This window comes from Achroia grisella, unplaced genomic scaffold (assembly GCF_030625045.1).
Source record: "Achroia grisella isolate CSIRO2021 unplaced genomic scaffold, CSIRO_AGI_Agris_v1 utg770, whole genome shotgun sequence".
In the NCBI taxonomy this organism is placed as follows: Eukaryota; Metazoa; Arthropoda; class Insecta; order Lepidoptera; family Pyralidae; genus Achroia; species Achroia grisella.
Genome location: NW_026713016.1, coordinates 2,749,238 through 2,771,333, shown reverse-complemented (window position 1 = coordinate 2,771,333; position 22,096 = coordinate 2,749,238). Strand labels below are relative to the sequence as shown.

The window sequence follows — 22,096 nt, the reverse complement described above, 5'->3', positions numbered from 1 at the left end:
TATGGCATATTGCATCTTTCCATCTTTACATTATTATACAGTAAAAATATTTTTAAACTATGAAGTTCAATATATTTAACCAATTCCTAAAATAAAAACTATGCAGTGTTTATAATTTTAATAACCAATAACAGTAATTATACATACTATGAATAAATAAATACAATTTGTCTAAATCATCTCATTTTGCTTTCTCTTGATTGGGACTAGTGCTGGGCTCAACAGCTAGTGATGATGATATCAGGTTGTATGTCTTAGTTGCTGCATTGCTAGTATGTGTTGGAAGATCCACTAGAAATTGGAATGTTGTTTTCACTCCACAGTTCCAATAATACTTGAATAAATATGATATTCTATCATTTGAAGGAAGTGGCGGCAACTGAAACAATCAATATTTTTATGTTTCTTAATATAAAATTATAGAATTTCTAGGTACTTTTGTTTGTCTAAATGTATTATTATATTTTGTGATAAAGTATTCATTGCCAGTACAACAATCTATATTTATATGTTAAAATATAATTTAATCTTTCCCATCATAATTTAATCTGCAATTTAAAATGGAAATGGAAAGGAATTATACCTTTATAATATAATAAACTATATTAACATGTGACATTGTGTGATATCATGACAAACAAAATAAAGTAAAAACTTATGGGCTTATATTTTACCTCATAGGGAATTTGCTTCTTAAGTTCGCCAACATATGGGGAAACGCCTTTCTCAAGATCTTCATACAATGCTGTAGTTGTAGAACTATCCTTCCAAATGCCTTTATCAACCGTGTAATAAACAGCAGAGCCCAATATAGCAGACTTTAACCCAAACCTAAAATAAGAGGACAACTTAGTTAACACTTCTCTAGGTTAATGTAAAGAATGGACTTTTTTATAAAACCAAACTTACTTCAACATTATTGAAGCTTATTAAACATTAATTCAGCGTATAATTTCGTTTTGTTTATTTATTTATTTTTCAAATTACGTAATTTTTCAAATAACCTATAACAAAAGTGAGCAAGAAATGAAAAATCGGTACAAATTATTTTATGAGATGACATGACATGATATGACATTGACAATGACAAATACAATAGACTATGAAATACAAAAGGAGTTAAAATCTGTATTGTTTTGTATCATGTTATTTGACTTAATTCAAATGTGATTTTTATTGCTTTGTTGTTTATATTTGTATTGAAATTTTTAAAATAAAATAATATATTATCGGCTACAGTGCTTAGTTACTTGGTCATTTAAAATAATAATTATTGAATCTGTCCGTAACTTCCAACTTTTTATTTAGTAATAACTCGGATTCACAGTAGAAATTTATTATTTAGAATTCACAATGATGACAATGAATGAATTAGACGAAGTTATTTCGAAGTGTCTATTACAAAAACTTTCAAAAAATGTCGAACAAAGTGAGAACCACGTCGAATATAAACTTAGAGAAGATATGCTAGCCTCTCAATTTAATACAATATTAAAATATATAAATGATGAGTCTGAATCAGAAATAGCACCAGACATGTTGTCACAACTTTTAATTTTAGATCTTGAATTACAAAGTATTGGCCCCTGGTTCTGTGAATTAAGTAAGGAGTGTTCGGAAAAGTTAAACAACCTATTTGAAAATTTATACACTTTTAAATTAAGTACTGTATTGCAACATTTGGATGTTGATGATGCTCAGTTAGTATTTGATATTTGTTTCGAGGATTTACATACAAAATTAACATTGGAGGATTTTAAAAAGTATCCTGCACTACATGACGTGTATTGTTCAATTGTACAACACATACCGGTATACCATTTATATATTTCATTGAGCAATATGTTGTGTTTGCATTTATAGAAAACAGTATTAATATTTAATCATATTACAATTTATTCTAAGCTCCGTGGCAGGCCTTGGACTGTGAATGGCAAAAATTATAATGATTCTTTACTATAATCTTATAGAATTTAAAATTTATTAGTAATAAGGATGTGTAAATGACAAGGTTCAGAACTTGTATTGTTATATTTTATCCTTGCAGATTTGTTACTATAATGGCTGGACTAATTTGAAAATGGAATATGATACTAAGTTAGACCTTCATGTATACTGTACTAATATATATAATATAATACTTTGTGTCCAAATAAATTATGTCAACAACTTAAATAATAGCAGTAAATAATTAAGTTAATGCCCACCAATTATTAATAATTTTTGAGTATTTATTATAAAATCCACATCATGAAAATGAATACAAGTCTTTTTTTCATATTATGACTTGCTGCCCACATTGATAACATGTATTATATATATAAACCTTCCATTGGAATCACTGTACCTATAGCTTAAAATTGCATTAAAGTCTGTTGCTTAGTTTAAAATCTAAGTGCTCAGCCTACCAGAGCTACTTCGTTTTATACAATATAATATATAAATATTACTTAATATAAATATTTGTTTTTTGCAGGAATACAATGTTGTTATAAATCCAATGAAAATAATGCCAATTTGTTTACTTCTAATTGATGACTACATTGTCAATAATAAATTAAAAGGTTTAAAAAGCTGTTTAATTATATTAAAATGTTTGGTAAGTATTCCTGTCACACTAAATTTGTTAAAATATATATTTATTGAACCAATTTCTCTTACTTGTTAAACTTATTTTACATTTTTCTTACAGACTGCCCAGAACTTTCAAGGTGGCAATTATTATGAAGTTATTTATGGAAGCCTTAACAAAATCACACTTGATAAAGAGATTGATGTGACTAAACTTACTTTGGAATGTTTATTACAGTTGATGAAAATATTGCCACCAGAAATTAAGGTACATTTGTTTAGACTTTTTAAATTTATGTTTACTTTGTTGGATACCCTTCTCTGCTGAAATTAGAAGGGAAGGTAGAAAGGACTAAGTTTCAAAATTAAATACTATGTATAATGTTATTTTCAATACACTTCATATTCTATGAATGCATAATAATATTTTTTATTTTTTCATCTATAAGTCATGAGAATATTTATATTAGTAATGTGTATAAATATAGTATTTTATTAGGTAAAAAAATTAGATGATATATTCAAGAGAGGACTTGATCAAATTAACACAGAAGCCAACTTGTATAGAAAAGCAGCTTGGTTCAATTTCACAACAAATTTGATTGAAATGCAAGGAGTTAACTGTGTGGATCAGAAAATATTAAAATCAATCCTTTGCGATAATATAGACATGTGTTGCAATGAGGCTGTTGGAGAGATACTATTATCTGATGTATTAGAAGTAAGTTCCTACATTGTTACTACTTATTATCCAATTTTATTTATTAATATAACTTTAATATACCTATGGCCGACTTAACACCTTGCGGTGTTATCTACCAGTCAACCACGAGTGGTGGAGAGAAAGATTGATAGCGGTGCACTAATACAAATGAGACATGTAAAAAATATACATAATTAAATAAATATGTATAAGGTGAAATTTATAAAGTAATACATATATAAATAAATACTTAATGACCTGACAATCAATTTATAAGTACAGCCTCAAATTGGAAAATTTTTATGATTCAATGATATCATCAAACAATGTGTGTATCATATATGTATGTATTTAATTCTTCTCTAACCAATTCCAGTGAAATTTTGTGTATACATTGTTATTTTCAGTGTCTGGAAACGTGGATAAAATATTGTTGGTGCATCTGGAGATTTTCGAGTGATCAGAAAATTTTATCCACTTTATTGAAATTACTCTATGTATCATCTGGGGATGAACAGAAAGCTTCAAAGATACGAATAGTGATCATTACACTTGTTTGTTTATGCACAAAGGAGGAACAAAGAATTATATATAAAAATATAGAAGATGCAACACAGCAAATAAACAAACCAGAATTTGTTAGTAGTCTAGAAATAATAAAAAATAGTGTTTGTATATAATAAATTTATTCATTATTATTATTAATACAAAAATATATAATTTAATAACAATATTTTTTTATAAAATATTGAGCTTGATTATTAATTATCGTTAAAACTGCCTCACAATTGAATGAAATCATAATTTTATCAAACAATAAAATATGTACATTAACTTACTTAATATTAAACTGATGAAATTACCACAGATTATATGCTGAGAAAAGGCAATACTTCATATTCAACATAATTATATAAAATGTTAAACTTCTAAAAGCAATACATACATATTTAGTTTTGTCTTGCAATGTTATCAGTAAGTAAAAGTGTGTCTATAGCTTGTCTCAATTATTTTTGACATGATTCTTATTTTGACACTTTAGGACAGTAATAAACTATCTCCATTGTTCTTAAAAAATACTAATTTGTAGTGGAAAAGTTAATATTAAGACCTCACTAGATCAAAAATCTAAACTTCCATTGTTGAACTGAGATGGTAAGTGTGTGACCACATCCTTTATATCCGCGAATTTTTCTTGTGCAGTCAATCGTCGCCACAACACAGGACACTCAGTGTTCTCGCAGTGGAAGGACTGAGAGTGACCGCAACAAGAATTGCATATCTATAAAAAATTAATATAATTAGGATCGCCTGTAGATATAAATAACCCATGGATTCACGATCGTGTAATTGTCATGGACCTATAACTTATTAAATTACACATTTTTCAATGTATGAATACAAATAAAATAATTAATAATAACTGAACAAGCTCAAAGCTTGTGTAGTTATTATTAATTATTGTTATACTAACCTTTCAATTGAAGTATATTTTACAATGCAAGCTGTAGCTGCTGCTTGCAGCTAAGATAAGTGAGACTGAACTTTTTGTACAAAATCACTGGTTTAACACTGCATATGGGGATCGGCCTACTGCATTTGTGTTCATACGAGAGGCCTATTAAATCGAATCATGACACTAACCAATGTGCAATAGTGTAGATGCGCATGCGCGGTGGCCAGACGCGCTGCGAGCGCAGCGGAGGTGGGTCCCCCGGGGCCCGAGTGCGCACACATCGAGCACAGAGCACGTGCGGCGCGCGCACCGCACACCGCACATCGCCGCCGCCACATGTAGCGTGCGATACCGTCGGGGGCCACTCGTCTGCTAGCCTGTGCCACCCGGCTGTACCCTAGTTCTGCCCACCTGATTATATAATTCCTGCTTTAAACTCCTACTAGACCTAGCGTAAATACGTCAATACGTTATAATTTAATTATGGTCGAAGAACTTCGACCACTGAACGTCAAGTACAAGAACTTGTAAAAAAAATGTACCACTTGAAGACGTCGACGCCGAGCAGCGAGAGGCAGCGGTGCAGCGGCGGCAGCAGCACGCGCGCGGCGTAGTACGCGGTGCGGGCGGGCGCGGGCCGCCGCCGCAGGTCGCGGGGGCTGCGGGCGCTCCGCCACAGCGGCTCGTCGGGGGCGCCGCCCGTCACCGCCCACGACACGCGCCATCCGCGCGGAGGAACCGCACGCGGATCCGACGCCGCCACGCGCCTGCGTATACGCATCACTTCAATATATGCGATTTTTTCACGTAACTGAAATGGCGGTAAGTGGTAACCGGCGAATATATACGTGTGGGATTAGATATGCATGGCGAGGAACGTTGCGTGAAATGGGAACATAGATGTGTGCAAGAAAGAGAGGAGAAAGTGAAAGGGAGAAAGACAAGAAGTAATGAAGCACATTTTCTATCTTATTAATATTATAAACGCGAAAATATGCGATGGTGTTTGTTAGTCTTTCAGGCAAAAAGTATTGAACGTATTTTGATTCAACTTTACAGTAATATAGCTATAATATCATCACAATAAGATACATATAGGCTGTAATTTTACGCGGGTGAAACCGCGGGCACAGCCAGTGTATTGTAAGATGTAGATCTTAGGGATACATACATAAGATAATAATTAATAAGAACATTAATGATATACTTGTACATTGCTTTTATCGTATCCTTTTTTTATTATTTTAATAATGAATAATCTATATGATTACATAATTTATCATACTAATATTATGAAGAGGAAAAGTTTGTTTGTTTGTTTATATTGAATAGGCTCCGAAACTACGTGACCGATTTGAAAAATTCTTTCACCATTAGAAAGCTACACTACACTACACTACTACACTTCGTGAGTTTCATAGGCTATATTATATTTCCAAAAAAGTTAGGGATCCTTACCAAATCTCCAATAATGTAACCCAAGGTGTAAAAAATTGCACAAAAAATATCTAACACCGCATGCGCTGCGAAAACTATTGATGATAGAAAAAAAATTATGTACTACAACTTTGCAGAGCACATCATTATCTATAAAAAGTGTCGCGACGGCATGTGTCTATCTATCACAGTTACGTCACAATAAATGTTTTTTTTATTTATAAATTTAATTGAAGCGCCGCCGCTAGAAAAGTATCTTTATTTTATTATCTTGGTATTAATCCTTATCAAAATAAATTACCTCATATTAACGACTGCTTCAATACCTGTATATAACTTTTTGAATTTTTCCATTCGGACATTCCATTCGAAAAATATCACGTATGTGTGTACAATGTAATGTAATAGAAAAAAACCTACTCCTCTGTTAGCTATAAACCAAATGCGATGTAGGGGCGTCACTGGGGTACGGGTACACAGGTAGGAGGATACTTGCTAAGATAATACAATCGGGGTAGATAGCGATAGCACTTTCATTTGATGTGATCTAGGGCGAAATCAACGAAATATGATCTACGAAATAATCTATTATTCAAAAAGTAGACAGACAAATAAAAAATTACAGCGTGACTAATATCGAAAACGCAGTTCATTATCCACAGGAATTTTTACTAAACCCTTTTGGACTACTACCATACGATTTGTGGTCATAAATCTGAATTTGAAAAATTCTGATAAAAAGCATGATCCAATCATGATTTTTTTAAATGTAAACCCATCAGAGACTCCTTACTAAGGAATTGAACAACAATTTTTGTAGTGACCATTACCACTGGCACGGACCACGGCAGCCGGGCAACTAGCTCATATACCAAGAATATCGATGATCCCAACTGATCTGCAAATACCATTTAAATGGCTTCAATTTCCGATTAACATATCTTCTATGTAATAGACCTAAGTATGTTTTGATCTTAAAAAAAAACGCGGATTTTGATGCGTTTTTGTTTAAAAGACAAAATAGATAGAGTGACTCAAGAGGAAGGTTTAGGATATATAACGTCCCACTACTGAACATGGATCTTTAAACGACCGATAACCTACATATTCTATGTCCACGCGGGCGGATATCTAGTAAATAAATAAGTATATAATTTTTGTGACATTAACAAAATATTGTATATAATGGTTTTACTTAGCGATCTCATTTGGCGGCGCGGTGGCCCCGGGCCTGTAGCCGGCCTGCCCGTGGTACTCCCGGGTGAAGAACAACTCGTGTAGTGGCAGCGTGCCGCTCGCCAGCCGCGACAGTGTCGATACCACGATACTCTTCACACGCGACATGTCGCCGCTATCGAACAACTCGCATAGTGATTGTTGCAGCAGCTGCGTGTAATTAAACAACCATAATCGCAGATTTAACATATCATAGGAGACTGTAATAGACCTACATGAATAAAAATATTTTGAAATTGAATTTGAATAAACTCAATATCGATTAGGACATTTTTTGGCATAAAAAGAATGTAAGAAGAAAATATTGTCAAAACATGTTAGATTCTTATATATACATTATTTATATTATTATTATTAACAACCGGTGTTAAAACACGGTTAATATTATAAATAATGTATATTACACACAAAAGTAAAAAAAAAAACTATAGTTAAATATGTAAAATAATACCTAATACAATTTTAAAAAGAAAAAGCTACTCCAAACTACATATATATAATGTTATAAATAAAAGAATATAAGGAAGAAGCAGATAATGATATACTCACTTTGACACCGGCTGGACATCCATCCCTGCGTACCGTTTCTATCCCTTTAGCCTCAAACACAGGCTTCTCTTGATCGGGATTCTCGTACATATATCCCACGTAACGCTTTTTCGTTTGCAAGATACACGGTTGGTACACCTTTAAAGGACAATACCAAGCAATATATTAATAATAATGAACAAACAGACATTGGCTGATTTTGTAGAAGCTTGTATTATTTATACTAAAATATATAAAGTGAAACAAAAATGGTCCCTATGCAATTACTTCCAGACTACTATATATATAAATCTATATATCTAATATATATCTTTGTATGTAGTATTTTATTATGTATACTATTATACATATACCTATATCATACATTATTTAATAATTTTATAAAGTAAACCTCCTTCGAGTACCTCCGCACTTCCTAAGGTTGTCTGGTAGAGAATGCTATTAGCATAAAGTCCGTCTATTATACAAAAATTTATTAATAAATTATTTAAATATAAAAAAGTATAACGCTGTTATAACTTACCTTTTCTAGCTTAAGTACAACTGGTGACGGGTTGTCAGCTGTGACAGCGTCTGCTATCTGTTGTCCGAGCGCGAACGCCTCAGCACGCGTCCCTCCCGGTACAAGCACGAACATCGAGTCCGTATCGCCATAGATAACCTGTATTGTGTATAAACAAATAAAAATAATAATATCCATGGGCAATTCAACAACGTCATCTAGTGGGACTAGCTAAATACTTATGATTTATATATTTTTTGTACATACATACATAATAACACATAGAAAACACTCAGACTGATACAAACAGTCATACTCATGAATACAAATGTTTGTACCGTGCAAGGACTCAAACCCGTGACCATCGGAATTAAAGCGGTGGTGTTATCGTGTATATTATATATCTAATTTAAAAATATTATTTTAATTAATGTATATCAGTTGTCAAGTACTTATATGTGCTGCTACACCGACCACGACGATGTACCTGTCCCGTCTACATTACGCCACTAAGGACAGGACATTGTCGATTATATTCTTACCAAGAGTAACCTGACATTGATGGTAACGTAGCTGAAGTCGAGTCACAACGCGAGTTTCAAAGCGTTTGTGGCCCTGGTCCCCACCGACTTGCTGCCCACCTTCATGAAAGAGGACTACTGGCCGAAAGGTGTGGTATATCGGCGCTACCGTGGCAGATTGCCGTCTTCAGTGCCGTGATCACACAGACAATATCATTGTATTAGTTTTTAAATATTATATTATATGTATGTTAGTCTATAAGGTATTTATAATATGGGCCTAGTTGCCTGAAATAAATGAATAAATAAATAAAATGTAACACAAGCTCTGTATAAATTCGAAACAGAAACTGCCTTATTATTAACTTTTCAAGGCAAAAGGCTAAACGGATCATAATGAAATCTAATATCAAGATTGTACCGCAAGGACAAACGAAGGCTATCTTTAATTTAATAAAAAACAGACGATGGCGCGGGTAACAGTTGTTAAGCATTCATAATAATAATAAAATTGTTCATACATACCTTGGCATTCCACTGCTTATTGTCGCGAACCAGCTTTATAGCTCGTTCTAAGGTCTCCCTGCCCTTAGAGACGACACTGTCTCCCACCTCCACGCATGGCATACGGCCGCTGAAGTTAGCCGCTGTATATCCATATGTTACGTTTGCTATTAGTTTCAAACCTAAAATATCCACAACAACAATAAAATTAGAACTAGGTAATCGAGGAGAGAGGGAACTATTTATTAAAACAGGTGTTGACATGTTTGGTGACAAAATACCCAAAATCAATTTAGATCTTTTAAAAAAATGTACTTAATGTTGGTAAAAAATATATATTTAGGAGCTTAGGTTCATAATAGTGAACATGTTGGCTCTGACATAGCTTATCAAATTGAAATAATTATCAAACTTACCCAGCTGCCTCGAATGCATAGCCTTTTTGATTGCCTCATCTGTCTGCACCTTCATATTTTTCTTAACGGCTTGCCTAGCAGCTAGAATTCTTCTTAAGAGTGCTGGTAGAACTCCGCGACGGACAGATGTCTTCACGAAACCAACACCAACCGGAGACCAGTGCACTAGGCCGTTCTTTATTAAGGTTTCTAGCTTTGTTTTCGGTATCCGTAAACGCCATGCGCCGAATTCGTAAGCGGAATCACTGGAGAAATGACGTTCAATTAATAATAATAACTCTGGACAATTCACATAACACCATCTAGTTCCAAGGTTGTGTTATGGATACTAGACAACTAATAGAAATACTGAGATATATATTTTTAATACATACATGATATACATGGAAAATAACCAAACCGATTCATGAACGTTTGTACCGTGCGAGGAATCGAAACCGCGACCATTGGAATTGTAATAATAATGTAGTAATTGTAATATAAACATAAAAGGAATATAAAAAACATACCCATTTATATTCTGAACACGGCCGATGCAAGTAGAGAAACAATAGTTGTAAGCAATCATCATCGAAGGGTACAGACTTTGGAAGTCCAGTACAATAACAGGATCAGAGTAGAAGCGAGATTCTGTAAAAAAAATTGATAAATACAAATGAGGTAAATAGGCATAGAATCTATCCGATAGTGTAGCCTATGTCATCTATAAGACGGGGGCACTATATGCAGGGGTATGTATTGCCAACAATGTAGAAAGGTTTAAGAAAGTGTTATAATTTAGATTAAAATCAAACATAAAGATAAACAAGTCTCATTAATCTTAAGTGGAACTATATTGTAGCTATATTATTCATATTTAAAAAAGTGTAATTATGAGTGATTGATGTCTAAAAGAATGTAGTGGAAGTATGAGACTAATGTTATAAGAATAGCAATGCATTTTTTTACACTTTTTTTACAGATTAAGAAAATTAAACAAAAAAATTTTGTAATAAATATCTGTAATATTATATAAAATTGTTTTATAGTACATACCTGGTTCAAATATAAGTGGTAGACATTCAGGTGCTCGCATACTGGCCCTCTGTTTGACTGTCGGCGATAGCGCTATGAGGTTCAAGGGACGAGCGGCGCGCAACATTAATGACTCCACTCGGAATTGAGAACCGCGGGAAAGCACCTCCCACCATTGCAGGCCAAAAAGCCGAGCAAGCTCAGATGTGCGGTCTAGTAAACAATAATAAACAAAATCAATTTACATTATAGAGCTCTTATACAACTAAAGGAAAAAAAGAATTAATGTAAATACTCACTTATTATGTCTAATTTCTCTAACATTCGAACAGTACCAGACAATCTCGTCATATAATATTCTACTGTTATCCATCTAAGTATCCTAGATTCTTCATTCCACCACGCCGCTAATTGAGCAAAGCTAAACTCGGGTACTCTTTCATTCAGTACTTGGTACATACAATTCTCAAAACTGTAGCTAGAAAGCGCTAGCTCATGACGAAACAAGCGCCAAACATTGAATGTAATCCTCCCAATTATTTTTCCTTCGAAATCCTTATCTTCACTCCTCCATCGTTTTTGCCTGTATTTCGCTGTTATTCTAGATATTTCTCTGACCATTTCCATTCCTAAAACTTGAGCTCTCTCCAATATAAAACCCCAAGATTTCATATCTATCTCATACCCACACATTATATCGGGGTCATGTTTCTTTACTAATTCAATAAGCTTATTAAGAATATCATTTTCACTATTTACATATGTTATATTAGCCTTGAAAATACATCTATCTAATAAATTTGGTGGTGGTGTATTATCAACGACTATTATTTCTGTGGTCGATTTGACAAGTGAATGGTCTGCAGGACAATCATTTGTGACCATTATGAATATTGCTTGTATAGTGTCTACTGATGGATCAGGATGTAAATCACCTCTTACAGTTGTGAATACTTCAGTGAGCATCAGAGTAAGGAAATTCACCTGGGTAAAACAACACATACTTCTGCTTAACATACAAAACTATATTTTTTATTAACTGTATCATATATTAATTAACTACAAAATAAATAGCATTAGTGTTGGAAGCGTTGAATGATTAATATTTTAGAGAGGTTGTTATCAAATCCGTTTATATTAAAATATTTTTTATTAACTTCATAAATTATCTTTATATGTTGTTAACAATTTCTAAGCCATTGAGTAGCAAAGATTCAAGTGTAATTTTTATATATTTTAATTATAACTCAAGTATATTAATTTTAGTAACTTACTTCCACTGATGGGCTATCTAAAATACTATCACTTTGAGTTTCGTTGGTTCCAAAACATAAGAAGGAGCCATTGGGTTGCATTGTCACTTGGAGACTATTGATTTCATTCAGCTTTTCCTGCAATGATATTTTGTTTTGAATAAATGTAACTACTAAACTTAGATTCTTTTGACAGTAAAAATCAATGAATGTATGTAACATTGAAAGGTAATAAATATAAAATTTTTTTTCTTACTATTTCTCATAACTACATTGTTATACCTCACCGGCGCCCCCGGGCGTCCCTCCGATCGATCCCCCGTCCAATTCAAACGGGGATCGAAATTACGACGGCTTGAGCCGAGGTTCGAACCCCTAGTGGTGCCCTCAGACTAAAGTCGTATCCGTCAAGCAGGAGTTGGCCTTCAGCCGCTCCATAAGTCCTTCCGCGGGTTTGGAGTGCCATCTGCACTCGCCCCCTAACGTCCGGTGAAGCAGTAAAGGCCAACTGCGGCCAACAGCATTAGAGTAGTCCGTTGTTATATACAAAAATTGTTATATGTTACCTAATGTAAAAAAAAATAAGTAATATATTCCATAAAATTCATATTTTCTTACGCACAAAGGGTTTTTTATTCAATAGGGAGTTTATTTGCTTACATTACTTATATTTTTAGTAAACATTATATGACACGGATTTATCTCGTGACTTCATAGTACTATTGTCATGATTAGTCAGTTTGCTAGCTTTTTGAAAGAATGGAATGTACATGCAAATTTTGTTTATAATTGTTAATATTCCTGTAATATATTTTTCAGAAGAAATAGGTAAGCAAATTTATATCTACCTTATCACACTCTAAGCTAACATTAGTATTAATTGTATCTTCGTGTAGTCCTATTATTTGGGAATTATCTATCTCGTCCAAATTTTTAGCTACATGAACATTTTGAATTGTGTGCTTTTTAAGCTCTTCTTGTTTTTGGTTTTGTATCCATTTCATAACTTGGCTCCTTGTTGGTGGCGTTTTTAAAGGTTCTAATATAGTTGCCTTATTTCCAGCTAACAATAATTTTAGAGCTTCAGGTTTGGAAGACTCCTCAGACATGTCATTCGTCTGTAAAAATAACATATGGCGCCATTCCTCTATGCTCGTAGTATCAAGCACTCTATCGTAGGGTTTCTGGTCTCTAGCTACCTTGCTATGTAACTTTATTATCATTTGGCCAATTTCAACTCTATCGCCAACATCTTTGGGATCTGAGTAGTATGGTTGAGGATGTTTTACTTTAGGAATGCTATACTTTTCAAGACTAGACACAACATGTTTCATTGTAGGTGGTCTTATTTTTGGGGTCAATATAATACAATTATTATCTTTCGATTCACTTGTTCTAGAATATCCCTTAATATCATAACGATCGGAAATTATTTCATTATGCTTTTTTATAACATTTTCAACAGATATATTAATACTTTCTTCGGACACATCAAAAAATTTTGAAGTGTCATAAAAACTTATAAATCCGACATTATTGTCATCAGGAGAGGATTCGAAAGATTTATTAACAGAGATATCTTTAATATTTTGCACTGATGAGGATCCAGCTGCAGGTATAAAATTATTTTGCATGTCATAAAAATCAGCAGCTTCTTGTTTTATTGATATTTTGTTAACAAGTTCTGCAATAGATCCAGTTTCTATTTTATATTTAACATCTTCCTCTTTAGCATCCACTTCAGAATTTTCTAACTTGGTTTCAAGTTCTGATTTTATTGATTGTTTAAGATGCACACTACATATATTATGTACAGGTTCCTGTGAATCATTAATCTCCGCTATATCATTCACATCTAAGGAAGGATTTCCTTTATGATCATTTTTGTCACGATTTTTCTTAGGGCGTGATAATCCAAGTTTCATTGATCTCATTTTTCTTTTTCTTACTTTTTTAACATCTAAAAAATTTTAAAATGTTTTTAAGCACATGCTTCTCACAAATCCAATATAGTTTTTTTTTTATTTAAATAACACACTTACGATCATCATCGCATGTTCCATCAAGTTGTGGAATATCTGCACCATCCCAAAATGAATCATTCCATTCAGTTGAATTTTCTTCACTAGTATCACTGCTGTAAACAATATTAAAAATCTGTTGTAACATAACAAATTATTGAAATTTAAGTAAAATGTCTTAGCTTTACATAATATCATATAATACGAAAACAGTTCAGAACTGATAAATGTATATTTCAATTTACTGATTATTATTAAAAGAAAAACCTTATAATTAGTGATTATTAGTCAATAAAAATGAGATTGATTTACTTTTTAAATAATTGTGTAAGTACAGCTTCTTCATCAAATATTTGTGAATATTCAAAATCATCTAATTCAGCCTCTACATCTTTGTTAGATTCTGCTGGAGTTTGTATCACACTGTCTTCATCCTTCACATTATCATCCATATCTTGTAACATGTCTACTAGATCTAAATCTTCATTGTTTACTGTAATCAATAAATTTATTTTAGAACTAGACAAAAAATACATATCTAACAAATATATATAACAGAGTCCACCATTAATTGCTTCTTTATTTTGAAATATTTCCTTTGTATTTTTATTTTATTATAGACACTACAATTTATTTATTTTGTTACAATTTACATATTTATTCCATGTATCTTACTTTTATAATTAAATAATTAACTATTTATTTACTTACATAATACCTGACTATAATGCAAACTACAATTCAAAGCAACATCTTCATCAACAATGGTTTCATCCAAGTCTACTGTGAGAGTTTCATCCAAGCTTCCCCTTAAAGTCTCATTAAAACTAATAGCAACCTGGTTCTGAGGTAAATGTATACTCACATCCACTGCATCGATAAATTGTGAACCTTCTAAACTTTCAGCTGGATAATATATTTTTTCTGATTCTGTATGAACTTCATGCTCAGTTTGCACAGGTTTATCTATATCACCAGTCATTTTAATTAAACACATTTGCTGGTATTTATAGTGTGATTCAGTCTCGTCTGAGCCAATTCTGGCTTGAGACAAAGATTTTGAGGCTATAGATATATTTAATTGTTTTCGTCTTTCATTCTCTTGATTCCATACTTCTTCAAGTCCAGGATTTTCTATTCCATCTCCTTTACCTATTCTTTGTCTGTTAATAATATGAGAAGCAACACAGTCTGCTTCATAAAAACATATGCTTTCAGGTTTCAAAGACCCATCATCAACACTCTGTACTGGTTCATTACTACTTTGTGATAATCCTGATTTACGAAATTTTACATTTTGTAAATCAATATAGCTCATACCAAAAAGATTGAAATCAATAAAAAATTGGAGAGTGAAGTTAAGATGGGACTCATGTGGTTGTAACACATGTCCAAGTATAGCTCCATTACTACAGAGTTCAACAGCTTGTTTAATCAAATTAGGACTGTACAAAAAAATCTTGAGATATAAATGGTTTTTGTCATGGAATCCATAAAATGGTCTGAAAATAAAATGTAATAAGTATAATACTGCCTTTTCCGAATGTACTTGAATTTCCTTACCATATAGCATAGAATATAGATAAATTTGTGGGTATGTATATTTCTATGACTACACTGGATTCAATCAATTATGAATGGTTACCATAGACACCATGTCTGTGTGTAAAAGATACCATGTCAAACCCTTAAGATGTAAATTGATTATGCTTATTTTAAAAAATTAATGTAAATTTACTTACAATCCTTTAACCATTGATATTCTGTATACATGTTGGTTTGTTGATGTTGCCTGTTTTAATGCAATGTTTAAAGCTTTATCCAAGCTGGCCGCAATCTGAAAATATATTTTACAACATTGATTCAAACTTAAAAATCCTTTTTTCTTGCATCACAAAAATAGTCTGTTTATTTAGTGGGTCACATATAATATAAAGATAAAGAAGCCTCTCTGCACTTTGCATTACTTTTTTTTGTCTTTGTTACATATGTTAGTTGTTTCAAATTTTACAATATACAATTTTTATTTTTACTATTATAAGTACACAATCATTCATTATTTTGATTTAAATATGTATTTTATTAATTATATTATATCCCGCAATACACATTGTCCTTTAGCAAATGCCTTCTCTAATTTTTTCCAATGTACTCTATTTTGGGCTGGCTTTCTCCAATAGTGCCCCTATTGGGCTGTTAGCTGTACAGTTGAACATTACATATAGTTTATAATTATTATAATAAGAAGGATTAAAGGATAAAATTTATAAACATAAAAAAGTACATACCTGATAGAGTAACTGAGGTTCAGGATTTGTTGATGGGCATGGTACATAGAAGTATGGGAACACACCATGCACATGAATACATGCTTTATAACCATCTGATGCAGGACCAAATATCCTCAGAATCGGAACCTATAAAAAATAAATAACTTTGGACAATTAACACAGCACCATCCATTCCCACGGTAAGCAGAGCTTGTGTTATGAGTACTAGAATGCTTATATAAATAATTAGATACTTTTTTGTAGATACATACATAATATATACAGAAACACTCAGACTGTCACAAACAATCATACTCAAGAATGCAAATGTTTGCACTATACAAGGAATAGAGCATGTGAACCATTATAAAAGTGTGGCATAGGGTATATATAAACAATACATACAATATTCGCAAAGTTATGAGCACCAGAGCGAAAATGTATATGTTATTGTTTTAGTTATTCTATGTTCAAATAAGGAAAATGTTTTTATAAAATTAGTTTACAGTTATGAACAAGTTAATACCTGTTTTATGTCAGCTCCTCTGAAGTCTGAATAAATAACGTCAAGGTTTGGATCAGGTCTAGTCAGATAATGATCACAAACAGCTATACGAACAGAAAAATCTGCTTTTGGTAGATTTGTAGCTGTAAAAAATAACGTATATGTATCATTGTTTACCACATTAATTTTAAAAATATTTTACTGATAACAAGAATGTAGCGACTAAGAACATCGGTAGTATGATAATTACTTACAGCTTGAGTGGCTCATAATAGTTTATTATTGTAAGAAAACCTGTCTGTATTGTTTTGGAACTAACTTATTAAATTCCCTTTGAAAACTATGAAAAAAGTTAAAAATACCGCAAACTCGCAAAGCAAAATCTGTGAAATATAAATATTTTCTCTATAGTACACTCATTAGTCTATTTTCATTTTCATTATTTCTTGGATATAAATTTGAACAAATATGACAGATTTGAGAGCTTTTAGTGAATTACGCGAAAAAATTACGTGCTTATTACGGCATAGGTATTAATAATGAGACTGTTTATATTTTTTTTATTAGTCGGCCTGTCAGAAAGAAATTTCGATAATTTTTAACTCCTTTATAAGAACAGAAATTTTAAGGCTTGCAACCCCGCAGGTATGTCACTAACGTCATCCCATTGTCCTAATCACACCTGTCTTAATCACAATTCAATTAGGTATTTCAAAATGGAAGAAATATCGATATGTCGATATTTATTTTAAATCTTTATGAAATCTATTAGCCTACTAATCGATATAACACAGTGTCTATGAATTTTAAGATATACTATTTTTATATGTTTCTCGAATAGCTAATTGAATTTTTTATAGATACGGAGTAGTTACAAAATATTATCACCTTACAGTCCTTAAGTGAATTGTCAAACAGAGCGTTACACTTTGGTAAACTGTTTAACTTATTTTGCACTAACTCCAAAATATATGAATTCCCACGACTTCGATCTAATTTTGCTGGTGTTGGAATTGGCATTTTAAAAAAACTAATATTGTAAAAGTTAAATCATTGATAAATGGTGTACTGTACATATTTGTATTATAATCATTTCACATAATTACCTATGTTCATGACAACTGGCTACTTACAGACAAGACAGACACGTTCCCCATTTCACATATAAAATATTCTCACCTCACTCGCCTTATACAGCTCTGTTCTATATATATATATATTTTTTTTTTTAAGATAATCTATTGTTAATATTATTCTTTTCAATATACCAATTATTAGTTGAGGGTCTATTTTATTTATATATTTATTGTTACCGACCCCACAGATATATCGAATTATTGGAGTATAAACGAGTATCGATGAGTGTACGTCGTTATGTCAAAGCAGATTGATTTATCGACATTTTTACAAGCCTAGTATAAAGTAATTTATTTTGTATTGTGATTAAATTTGGTGTTGTCGTGTTCGTGTTTCTTTGAAAAAAATCTATCTGTTGAGTTTCTCGTATTAATATAAATTTGTAATGATTTAAAAACCTAAAAGTAAAGGTTTTGTAAAATGAATACAATGTAATTTAGTTTGGTTCATATTGTGTTAACAGAGTCAGTGTTAAGTGATCGTTCCATTTGTAATATTATGAATTTGTCGGAAAAATGAAGTGTTACTCTAACGTGGAAGCTTTAGAAGAAAATTCAATAACAATTAAGAGATAATTTCTCTGTCATATGGACGATGGATGATGAAGAAGCGGATTTACGGGAGCAGATATTTCATAACAATGTCAGAGAGCAGATTGTGAGTTTATCTTTTTTCTTCATTTAATATAAATAAAAAAATAACTATTGCACTCTTTGTTGTGTGTCGGGTCTATTGTCTAGACAATGTTTCGGGACCTCGTAATATTCATACAATATTTCACATTGTTTGTACAAGTTATGAACATTAAACATTTTTTTCTTATTTTCAATTGAATTGGTACTTAACTGTCGAAATGAATATTTCAACCTGTTGTGTATCTTATAAACTTAAAAACACTAAAAGTTATTATATATTTTTTATATTATACAGTTATTAACTGACATTTAAAAACATCAGATGTACTTAAAAGGTGAAATTGAAATAATTACTGAATTATTTACTACCTCAAAATTTCAATTAGTTCCAAAATTCTAAGTGTCAATTTCTGTATTTAAATTATGAATTATTCTTGTGGTAAATATAATGAATTCTTTTAGATTTTCCTGCTACTCTTCATTTTACTTTACCTCTTCTCATTTATGGTGATTGAGAAGTTTAGACAGCGTGATAGTGAGGACTGTCTTACAGCAGATGAAGATGAGGTGAAGGTTTACCGCATAAGCCTGTGGCTGTGCACTTTTGCTCTAGCCGTATCACTGGGATCAGCACTATTGCTGCCTGTGTCAATAGTCAGTAATGAAGTGCTGTTACTATACCCGAATAGTTATTATGTGAAGTGGCTTAACAGTTCATTGATACAAGGTAATTCATATTTATTTCATTACATACTTATTTATAATAAGCTGAAATATACAACACTCTGTCCTCACTAATTTATTTGGTATATAAATGGTTATTAAGTATTATTCATTACTAGATACATTAATATTACTTAATTACTTCAAAACTATCACAGATATCCATTACTATAAATATTTACTATGTTTATGTTATAATAATTATCAATATAAACTAAAGTAATATCTCAAATAATAAGACAGATCTAACTAATTATAATAAAAACTGTCTAACAGCATTTATCATATTTAATGGAATTCAAAGGCTTATTTTCTTTATGTAGTAATAATTAAATGTTTTAATAAAGATATGTACTAAGAAATGTGAAATAATTACACATTATATAAAAAATTAACTTCTGTAATATAAATTTTCCAATTAAATAACAGAAATGTATTTATTTGATGCAGCATGGCAAATTGGTTACAGCTCTGCAAACAAACCTCTGCCAACAGAGCAATTGTATGCAGAAGTGTGAAATCACTGATGTTTAAATTCAATGGCATCTATATGTTTGAGTGCAGAGACACATGCACTTTCCTATGAAATATGTTAAGACAAGATTTCTCACAGATATTTTTAAATTTATTTATTATATATACTTATGAACATAATGATGAATAAAGCCTATTGTTAACAATTATTGGAGAGACAGCCTAGTTTTACCTGTTCAGACAAGGAATTATCAATAATATAAATATGTTACACATATATACTATTTTAATGCTGTTATTGGTTTTAAGATAGAAATTGATTAATAAAAATATTAACATAAAAAAATGGACCAGTTGAGTTTCATGTCAATTCTTTTCAACTGAAGTAGCTAGGCAATCCAGTTGGTAAGAACAGTAATAAAAAGTTATCATGCAAAAGTGTGCCAAAATTATAACCAAAACCAAGCTCAAAACAAATTACATATATTGTCTTGTGTATGTCTCCATGTCAACATTATGATGAATATGTGTAGAATCCTTATGTGTGCTACATAACTAATAATGGTTTTTTTTGTTACAGGCCTATGGAATCATGTGTTTCTATTCTCAAATCTGTCAATGTTTGTATTCCTGCCTTTTGCATATCTATTTTCCGAGTCATCCGGTTTCCCTGGATGCAGGGGGCTAAGAGGACGAGTGTATGAGACATTTATTGTCTTGGCTTTACTCGGTGTGGCCATGTTAGGCCTGGCTTATGTAATCTCAGCATGGTTGAAAGGAGACCGCTCCAGTATTGATGCTTTACTTAGTAAGTAATATTGTATATCATAATATTATTTACATTATGTGCCAGATTTATTTAATAAGATAAAAAAGTATATGACATATACTGTTAACCACTGACTTCGTATAAAGTGATTTCCATGGAACTGATCTTTCTCAGCAACAACATCGCTTTGCAGGCTGTATTCTGTTTACAACATAAAAGTACACTATACATAAAAATGGGAGAATAATAAATAAATTTGAAGATTAATAAAGAAGAAGTATTTGCGTCACTCGCGACTTTCTTTTTATACAAAGTTAAGCCTATGTCTGTCGTCTAATACATATAGAATTTATAATATTAGAGTTATAGCAAGACATTGAACAATGTATTATCAGTAGTCAATTGTGCGTGAAGAGGAGCGTAATAGGTTTGTTTGTAAGTCAATGTTAGTAGGGTGTGGTCTTTAGGCGCCTGGGCGCAGGAAGTGACAGTTTTACAATAGTAGTTTTTGATATTGATAGTAGTTAGCCTCCTGGTTTTTATTTGTACTATATCAAGCACCTGGACCTTTGTGAAAACTAATTATGTTCAATTGTAACAGATACATGATAATTTCGAACGGCCTATGGTCTAGCGATGTAGCAGACTGCCTTATTTCCGATAGTCGCAAGTTCGATTCCTCGCACTATACAAATATTTGTATTTATGAGTATTATTTTGTATACCTGAATTTTGCATTGCGAAATGTATTTTTGTATTATTTACTTACATTACGTCAACATCGGTTTCGCGGTGGTAAATGATTAAAACTGTATAATGGCCTATTTTTAAATCGGTCTAGTCCGTATCGGATAATTGGTAGTAGAAATAAAATACCTACGCAGGAGTACAAAATCTACCTCTATTGGGAAAGTTCCCTCCTAACGTATCCCGGAAATTATATAAAGATTTTAAGGAAGGATTATGGCATAATGATAAAAGTTTATTAGTTTAATGGTATCTAACTTATTCTTTTTTGTTGACAGATCTGTGGACATATTTACCTTTCCTGTATTCGTGCGTGTCATTCGTTGGTGTTCTGATGCTGCTAGGTAAGTCCGTGTGTACAGAGTGTTAAGTGTTAAGTTAGAGAATAATTTGTGGTCTCTACTATATGGTAATAATATGACATGATGCTACAAATCAGCTTTAAATTTTCAAATTATAGAGTCTCAAGCTGGTAACGAAAGATACACTGTTTTTAGAAATTATAACCTGGGGATAGGCAGTTATTATCCGCGGAAGTTATTCTAACGCGACCTCGTGAGTCGTGACTTCGCCAATGGCTGTTGTAGGTTCATAGTGCGGTTTTTAGTGGGTTCACCGCCTAATCACCGGCGTCACCGGCGAGGGAACGGTCC

The 22,096-nt window shown here is 32.1% G+C and overlaps 4 protein-coding genes across 5 annotated transcripts in view; 2 read left to right on the top strand and 2 right to left on the bottom strand.

Annotated features, from left to right (window-relative positions):
- Nucleotides 1-82: 82 nt before the first annotated feature.
- Nucleotides 83-1,040, bottom strand: LOC131850547 (MICOS complex subunit MIC13 homolog QIL1). The gene is made up of 3 exons (XM_059200799.1): nt 910-1,040; nt 675-831; nt 83-379 (listed from the first exon to the last, which is right to left on the bottom strand). Exons 1-3 carry the CDS (start codon nt 915-917, stop codon nt 182-184), a joined length of 363 nt encoding a protein of 120 aa, XP_059056782.1. The 5' UTR covers nt 918-1,040; the 3' UTR covers nt 83-181.
- A 124-nt stretch (nt 1,041-1,164) lies between these two features.
- On the top strand, nt 1,165-3,979 carry LOC131850537 (uncharacterized). The gene is made up of 5 exons (XM_059200789.1): nt 1,165-1,812; nt 2,477-2,599; nt 2,693-2,839; nt 3,071-3,292; nt 3,682-3,979. Exons 1-5 carry the CDS (start codon nt 1,354-1,356, stop codon nt 3,952-3,954), a joined length of 1,224 nt encoding a protein of 407 aa, XP_059056772.1. The 5' UTR covers nt 1,165-1,353; the 3' UTR covers nt 3,955-3,979.
- A 150-nt stretch (nt 3,980-4,129) lies between these two features.
- On the bottom strand, nt 4,130-17,492 carry LOC131850528 (DNA polymerase zeta catalytic subunit). 2 transcript variants are annotated; one of them, XM_059200777.1, is made up of 20 exons: nt 17,213-17,492; nt 16,980-17,101; nt 16,472-16,600; nt 15,926-16,020; nt 14,895-15,685; nt 14,496-14,676; nt 14,205-14,299; nt 13,011-14,122; nt 12,184-12,300; nt 11,209-11,893; nt 10,931-11,122; nt 10,405-10,525; nt 9,896-10,140; nt 9,501-9,661; nt 8,476-8,613; nt 7,953-8,090; nt 7,363-7,553; nt 5,273-5,497; nt 4,919-5,141; nt 4,130-4,556 (listed from the first exon to the last, which is right to left on the bottom strand). In XM_059200777.1, exons 1-20 carry the CDS (start codon nt 17,226-17,228, stop codon nt 4,395-4,397), a joined length of 5,139 nt encoding a protein of 1,712 aa, XP_059056760.1. In that variant the 5' UTR covers nt 17,229-17,492; the 3' UTR covers nt 4,130-4,394. The 2 variants fall into 2 exon arrangements, with proteins under 2 accessions (XP_059056760.1, XP_059056759.1); XM_059200776.1 differs by lacking the exons at nt 4,130-4,556; nt 4,919-5,141; nt 16,472-16,600; nt 16,980-17,101; nt 17,213-17,492 and having other exon boundaries at nt 5,405-5,541; nt 15,926-16,018.
- Nucleotides 17,493-18,383: 891 nt separating this feature from the next.
- LOC131850450 (protein Lilipod) overlaps nt 18,384-22,096 on the top strand; it is a 28,953-nt gene continuing 25,240 nt past the window's right edge. The window contains exons 1-4 of the mRNA XM_059200669.1: nt 18,384-18,752; nt 19,193-19,457; nt 20,508-20,735; nt 21,722-21,787. Coding sequence (XP_059056652.1) covers nt 18,690-18,752; nt 19,193-19,457; nt 20,508-20,735; nt 21,722-21,787 — 622 coding nt within the window. The 5' untranslated portion in view covers nt 18,384-18,689. The remainder of the gene's footprint in view (nt 18,753-19,192; nt 19,458-20,507; nt 20,736-21,721; nt 21,788-22,096) is intronic.